Below are 8,218 nucleotides of genomic sequence, written 5' to 3' on the forward strand. Positions count from 1 at the left end.
CGAGATATCGAGTTACAGACATGCAAATTTGGGAGAACAAACAAAAAGAGTGTTTTTTTCTCATTTTTTAACACTTAGCATTGGCATATAATGCAACAAAGAAACCTACAAATCTCTGAATAAAAATAACATACTTTAGATGTTTCTCTTTAAAAAAAAATGACCTACATTTGGTTTTTGGCCACTGAAAATATGTGCAGTTTAATAATTCATTAATAAAGCCACACTGAGATCCCATTATCTCTGGAAATGAACCATACAGGGCCTTAAAATTGGAACAATTAAAAGGAAAGTTTGTTAAAAACCAAAAGGATATTGAGATATCTTTAAAACTTTTTGAGTTACAGATATGCAAACTTGGGGGAAACAAACAAAAAGAGTGCTTTTTCTCAATTTTGAACGGTCATCATTGTCATATAATGAGACAATGCAAGATTGCTAAAGTCAACAGATTTTACTAACAGACCTACCAATCACTGAGTAAAAATAAAATTTTTAGATGTTTCTGTTTAAAAGAAAAAATATCAGCTGAATGCAAAGTGACCTGCATTTGGTTTTTGAAAATGTGCGGTTTAGTAATTTACTCATTAAGTTGATTGAGATTGAGATCCCTTTATCTCTGGAAATAAACCATACAGGACCTTAAAATTGGAACTACTAAAAAAAAAAAAGTTTGTTAAAAAACAAAATCTAAAAGGTTGTTAAAACATCTGTAATACTTTTGAGTTACAGGCACTTAATCTTTGGAGAAAAAAACAAAAAAATATTTTGGAAAAAAAGTGCTTTTTCCCATTCCCAACAGATTTTACCAAGGTTTTCTAAGGTACGTCTAATATAAAATATATATGTATATAATTCAAAAAATCTAAAATATTTGAAAAGAAATGGTCTGTGTAGCCATTTCTGATGTATCTTTGCATGAATAACTCTTAACTCTGTCTTTCATCTTCATTTCTTGTGAGAAACCTCAGATGTTGTCTGTTATTATTAAAATCAGGTTTCCTGGTTCTGACTTCCTGTGCAGCTTGTGTCTATGTCTCGTTTCCTCTTGATGGCTCACTGATGTCTCCAAATGATCTCAGTTGAATCTCTTCGATTAGGTCGCAGTCGTGGCGCGATCATCTCTCAGTACTGCAACCGCACCATGCAGCTGCGCAGACGCAGACAGAGCAGACCCTCCATCCAGCACTTCCCTCGATCCGCGCGGCCCAGCATCCGCGGATACCGTGTGGAAACGGACGGAGCCGGTTTTGAGGAAGAAGGTGAAAGCACTGAAATCACAAAATGATGATGCTGAAACATCTGAATTATGCCGTGCTGACTATTCTGTGTATTTGTAGAGAACAAGAGGGAGCGGTTGGTCAATAATCTGCAGAATCTGTCGGCCCATGATCGCACGCGTATGTTGAGAGCGATGCCGCTGAGTCTTGCAGAGAAGAAAGAGCTCAGGTAAATCCATAAGTAAACACTGTCACGCCTGCTTTTGTGTCTATTCAGCATGGCCTGCAGCGCTGATGAATATACAGCGAAACTAATCATGTATGAACAGAATGTTATGCAACACAAAATCTATGGATTATCCCAAGCAACAAAAAGGGGTGGTCAGATCTAGCAATATTTTTAATATGCAAAATAATGCAATGACTTATATAACAAATGAGTGGTGCAGTTCAACTCCTTTTTAATGCATCTTTTTAATGTTTGAATCAGTCTGATGAATCATTGAATCACTTAATGACTGGTTTTATGACTGTGTGATTAAAGTCATTTATAAAAGAGCTTTGTTGAATAGTGCTAAAAGCATTGTTTTGTTAAGTGTGGTTGCTCCAATTAGATTTCCCTCACTATCGAAAAACCTGAAGCATCTGTGTTGCCTGAATTCTTGATTTTCTTCTGGTATTGTCTTTTTTCAGGATGTTGGTTTTGAATAAAGCTGAACACTCTGTGTCTCAGAGTCAGATTCCCTGCTGCAGTCAGCTCAAGTATTACATCATCATTGTGAGTCTGAAACGCACTTAGCTAGTTAAGTACTTCAGCGTGAACTAAATGAAAATAAGAAATGTTGCCTTGCCAAATAGCTGAAATAAATACGTTTAAGTTTTTTTTTTTTCACAATGGCAACTAAAGGTTGCTACTGACTGTTTTAAATACTTTTTTAGACAGTAGTACACTTGTTTTATTTTGAATATAGCCAGTATCTGTCATATGAAGTTTTTTTTTTTTTTTTTTTGTGATTGATGTTTTTTGAGTGTGTGTCGGCATGTGTGAATGTATGACTGTGTAAGCGAGTGTACAAGTGTGTGTCTGTGTGTGGGGATGCGATGGCTTACTTGTGAGTGCTTGTGTGTGTGTGTGCCAGTGTGCATACAAGCAGGAGTGCAACCAATGTGAGTGTGATTGTGCAAGTGTGTGTGCATTCATGTGAGTGCAAACTAGTGTGCACGAGTGGAAGTGAGTGCAACCAAGTGCGTGTGAAGATTGAAGTGAGTGTGAGGGAGTGCATGTGAGTGCAACCGAGTGCATTTATGCATTTTAATGCATGTGCAAGTACATGTGTGCGTGTGCATGCTTGTGCATTCAAGTGAGTGCAACTGAGTGCATTTATGCATTTAAATGCGTGTGTGCGAGTGTATGTGAGCGAGTGCGTGTGCATTCAAGTGAGTGCAAGCTAGTATGTGTGAGTGGAAGTGTGTGCAACCAAGTGCGTGTGAAGATTGAAGTGAGTGTGAGCGAGTGCAACCGAGTGCATTTATGCATTTAAATGCGTGTGTGCGAGTGTATGTGAGCGAGTGCATCTGCATTCAAGTAAGTGCAACTGAGTGCATTTATGCATTTAATTGTGTGTGCGAGTGCATATGAGCGAGTGCGTGTGCATTCAAGTGAGTGCAAAAATAGTGTGTGTGAGTGAAAGTGTGTGCAACCAAGTGCGTGTGAAGATTGAAGTGAGTGTGAGCGAGTACATGTGTGTGCATTCAAGTGAGTGCAACCGAGTGCATTTATGCATTTTAATGCATGTGCGAGTGAATGCGTGTGCATTCAAGTGAGTGCAAAAATAGTGTGTGTGAGTGAAAGTGTGTGCAACCAAGTGCGTGTGAGGATTGAAGAGAGTGTGAGCGAGTGCATATGTGGAAATTGAGTGCATGCCTGTGCATTCAAGTGAGTGCAACCGAGTGCATTTATGCATTTAAATACGTGTGTGCGAGTGTATGTGAGCGAGTGCATGTGCATTCAAGTGAGTGGAAGCTAGTATGTGTGAGTGGAAGTGTGTGCAACCAAGTGCGTGTGAAGATTGAAGTGAGTGTGAGCGAGTGCAACCGAGTGCATTTATGCATTTTAATGCATGTGCAAGTACATGTGTGCGTGTGCATGCGTGTGCATTCAAGTGAGTGCAAACTAGTCTGTGTGAGTGAAAATGTGTGCAACCAAGTGCGTGTGAGGATTAAAGTGACCGAGTGCATACAGTATGTGGAAATTGAGTGCATGCCTGTGCATTCAAGTGAGTGCAACCGAGTGCATTTATGCATTTTAATGCGTGTGCGAGTGCATGTGTGCTAGTGCATACATATGCATTCAAGTGAGCGCGAGCTAGTGTGCGTGAGTGGAAATCAGTGCAACCGAGTGTGTGTGTGCATTTAGGTGAGTGTGAGTGAGTGGATGCGTGTGCATTCAAGTGCGTGTGAGGATTGAAGTGAGTGTGAGTGAGTGCATGCGTGTGCATTTAAGTGAGTGCATTTATGCATTTAAGTGCATGTGAGCGAGTGCTTGTGTGTGCATTCAGGTGAGTGCGAGCTAGTGTGTGCAAGTGGAAGTGTGTGCAGCCAAGTGCATGCAATTGAGTGTGAGTACATGCGTATGCATTTAAGTGAGTGAGTGCAACCAAGTGCAAGTTAGTGCATGCATGTGTGCATTTAAGTGTGTGTGTGTGTGTGTGTGTGTGTGTGTGTGTGTGTGTGTGCTAGTACGTGTGCAAGTAAGTGCATGCGTGTGCATTCAAGTGAGTGAGTTTAACCGAGTGTGTGCGCGTGTATGTGTGGATTTAATTGAGTGTGCAAGTGTGCATTTAAGTGAGCTAGTGTGTGTGAGTGCATGTCTGCGAGTGCCTGTTAGTGTTTATGAGCACGAGTGCTTTTGAGCGTGGGCTTTCATGCAAATGTGTGTAAGTGTCTATGAGTGCTTCTGAGTGTGAGTGTGTGTCTGTTTGTTTTTGTGTGTGTATCAGGGATGGTAACATTAGATTTATGGTGTTGTATAACAGGTGTGTAGTGATGCGTGTCAGAGGTTAATTATGCGAGCTGTTTGTTTATAGCTGTTTGAAGGGTTATTTTACTCTCTGTGTCAGACATGCAGATGAACTTTAGTGCTGAAGATAAAGCGCTTTGACATTCAGTTCAGTTTCAGTGTTGCTTTATTGACATCAGCTGAACATTTGCATTAATAGAGACGTGCTGAAAATATGTAGTGCATAGTGCAAATGGATAAAAATAGCCTCCTAGTATTGAACATTTAAAAAAAAATACTCTGCTCAGTAAACAAACAAATGTTAGAATTTTATGAGTATTGATATACTATTATAGTTTTTGATATTTTGAATTCAATTATTATCATTATTCTCACTCTAATTTAAAAGTTTAGCAATTTTGTCGTGTGATTGTCGTTTTTTTTTTTTTTTATCTATGTAGAATTTTTAGTTATTCGTTTTAGTTTATTTAGTTTGAGCTATTTTAGTACTTCAACATAAACTAAACAAAACTGATGAAAGTTGCTAAAATATTTTTTTTAATATTTAAATTTATTATTTATATTTAAGTAATTGACTCTCATGTGTGTCTTTTTTTGTGTCTGTCAGGCGCTGAGGCACGGCTGGTACAGCTGGCTGTCGTTCCTGTCCTCGCTGCAATTGTGGCAAACGGCTCTGAAGTGTGTCGGCGGTCACTTCGGGACGGGCGTCCTCTCGTATTTCGTCTTCCTCAGAACGCTCCTCTTCTTCAACGTCTTCCTGTTCCTGGTCACGGGTTTGTTTCTGGTGGTTCCTCAGGCCATCGCGCATCCTGAGCAGAACGTCACCGTCAGGAGCACATGGGGCCTTGAGGTGCTCACAGGCGCCGTAAGTATATGAAGAAACACACTTAAATAGTTTAACAAGTGAACCATCCACTGATATTCACAAATGTGAATCTTGAATTTTGGAACATACACTAGCATATAAGTTTAGAATAATTAAGATTTTTGGGGTATTTTGATAGAAGTATCTTCTGCTCATCAAGGCTGCATGTATTTGATAAAAAAATAAATAATAGTAAATTAGTAAAAATGTTTAAATATTATTGGAATTTCAAATAACTGTTTTCTGTGTGAATATTTTGTCAAATGTAATTTATTGCTTTGGTTATAAGCTGCATTTTAGGATTTTAGCTTCACTTGGAAACACAACAGTGTTTGATGCTGTAAGCGAGATTGATGATCTTTATGATGATCTGTCTGTCTCTCTCTCTCTCTCTCAGGGTTATTTCTCACACTCTCTGCTGTATTACGGCTATTACAGTAACCAAACGCTACAGACTGGTCGCAGCTGCTCTGCGTCCAAGAACGAGACGTGTAGTTCTGGTCTGTCCTATAACATGCCTCTTGTTTACTTCTTCACCATCGGTTCTGCCTTCTTCATCACCTGCATCATCCTCGTCTACAGGTGAGGCTCTTCTACAAATATTATGCATGTTCGGTCACTTCAATGCACAGGACCAGGAACAAAATGTAATTGTTTATGATTTGTTTTCCATATGTGTTAATATAAACACAGTTAAAGACTTAAATAAAACCTTATCTGTTTTTATAGTAACTAAATAGGAGGTCATTGGTTTGATTCCCAGGAAATGCATATGCAAAAAAAGTATATCTTAAATGCGATGTAAAAGTGTCTGCCAGATGCAGATATGTAAATGTTTATTTTAGTTTTTCTCTTATAAAGTGTTTTTTTATAGTTTAATTTCAGATTTAGTTAATGATAATAACCCTGGTAATGGTCTTCACCTGCTGTCCTGATGAGCTGCACTGATTCTCTGTGTTTCTGTTTTCCAGCATGTCGAAGTCGTTTGGTCAGAGTTTCCGCATTGATAAATCTAAAGGCCTGTTGGCCATAAAGGTCTTCAGCTCGTGGGACTTTAAAGTCATCAAGAAAAGCTCAGTGAGACTCCAGCGGGCAAACATCGGCACACAGCTGAAGGTCAGCACATGTTTGACACATGCACACATATGATCCGTGTACGACATGTCTTGTTGATGTGTAACACGCATATGCACATGTATGATGGATGTATGACACCCATTCAAACATATAATCCATGTATGATATGCATGCACAAGTAAGATTGTTGTATGACACACATGCACAAGTATGATTGTTGTATGACACGCATGCACACGTATGATCCATGTATGATATGCATGCACACGTATGATCCATGTATGATATGCATGCACACGTATGAGCCATGTCACACACACACACACAGACACACATATGATCAAGGTATTAGATGCATGCACACATATGATCTGTGTATGACACATGCACACACATGATCCATGTATGACACGCATGTACACGTATGAGCCATGTGACGCATGTATTATCAAGGTATAAAACATGTACACGTATGATCTGTGTATGACACACATGCACAAGTATGATGGTTGTATGACATGCATATATACACACACACGTATGATTTATGTATGACACACATGCACACGTATGAGCCATTTGACATGCACACGAACGTATGATCAAGGTATAAGACGCATGCACACGTATGAGCCAAGTATGACACGCATACACACGTATGAGCCATGTGACACATGCACGCATGTATGATCAAGGTATGAGATGCATGCACACGTATGATCTGTGTAGGACACACATGCACAGATATGATGGTTGTATGACATGCATATATACACGTATGATTTATGTATGACATGTATACAAACGTATGAGTCATTTGACATGCACACGAACGTATGATCAAGGTATAAGACGCGTGCACACGTATGATCTGTGTATGACACACATGCACAAGTATGATGGTTGTATGACATGCTTATGTACACGTATGATCCGTATCTGACATGCATACACACGTATGATCTGTGAACGGCACACATGTACATGTATGATATGTGTCTGACATGCACACTCACACGAATGATAGAAGTATAACACATATGCATATATGATCTGTGTATCACACACACACACACACACACACACACACACACACACACACACACACACACACAAATGTATGATCCATGTTTGATATGCACGTACACATATGATAGATGTATGACACGTATCCACATTCATATGACACACGGTTCATCTCTGTTGCGTGTGTGTTTGCAGGAGCTGGTGGCAGAGGTGAACCGTCAGGAGCAGAAGTTTCCCGTTCTCCAGCAGCTGTGCCGGCTCCTCATCCACTTGCTTGCGTGGATCATGTGTTTGGCAAGCACAGTAGCGTCTGTGCTAGCCGTGTATTACTTCTCTGAGCACATGCACAAGGTACGACACACTTTTTGATCCATTGACTTGAAAGACCAGAAAGACAAGCTCACATTTTATTGTGTTTTGCATTTCACAAGCACAAAAAAAAAATCTAAATTTGTATTCAGATTGTATTTTTTGTCTAACCTTGATATACATTTTTTTTTAAAGTTACTAAAACTTAATTGAAATGAAAATATGTAATTAAAATAAATATAAAAATATAAATTAAATAAAGTCATTATCAAAAAAATAAAATAAAAATATTACCAAATCTATATTAAAATATAGTGCATCTCTCATCAGATTCACAGTGTTTGTGTTTGTTCTCTTAGGATCTTCTTATCCGCACTCGTGTGAGCTCGTCTGATCCGCTGCTGAAGGAAGCCAGTCTGTTGGCCGTTCCTGTCGTGGTGTCCAGCATTAACCTGCTCCTGCCTGGATTCTTCAACGCTGTAGCCTGGATGGAGGAGTACGATTCTCCCAGCGTGCTCAATTACGTCTCCATCAGCAGGTAGAACAGCCTGCCGCTTTTACAGTGACCTTCTTCTAAAAGTATTTTCTAATCCATGAACCAAACCAGCTCTGAGCATGCACAAGTATGATGGATGTTTAATGTTTTCTCTGCTGTGTCCCGCAGGAACCTGCTGCTGAAGGTGAGCGTGTTAGGAGTGCTGT

The 8,218-nt window shown here is 39.5% G+C and overlaps 1 protein-coding gene across 1 annotated transcript; it reads left to right on the plus strand.

Annotated features, from left to right (window-relative positions):
* Positions 1-1,072: 1,072 nt before the first annotated feature.
* LOC141317412 (transmembrane channel-like protein 6) lies at positions 1,073-8,215 on the plus strand (the record flags this gene model as incomplete). The annotated part of the gene is made up of 9 exons (XM_073833132.1): positions 1,073-1,262; positions 1,341-1,449; positions 1,914-1,998; positions 4,847-5,104; positions 5,502-5,686; positions 6,076-6,220; positions 7,403-7,558; positions 7,876-8,054; positions 8,181-8,215. Coding segments are annotated over 9 exons (1,342 nt in total), but the record flags the coding sequence as incomplete, so codon positions are not given.
* Between the last annotated feature and the right edge of the window lie 3 nt (positions 8,216-8,218).

Source organism: Garra rufa, unplaced genomic scaffold (assembly GCF_049309525.1).
Source record: "Garra rufa unplaced genomic scaffold, GarRuf1.0 hap1_unplaced_953, whole genome shotgun sequence".
NCBI classification, from domain to species: Eukaryota; Metazoa; Chordata; class Actinopteri; order Cypriniformes; family Cyprinidae; genus Garra; species Garra rufa.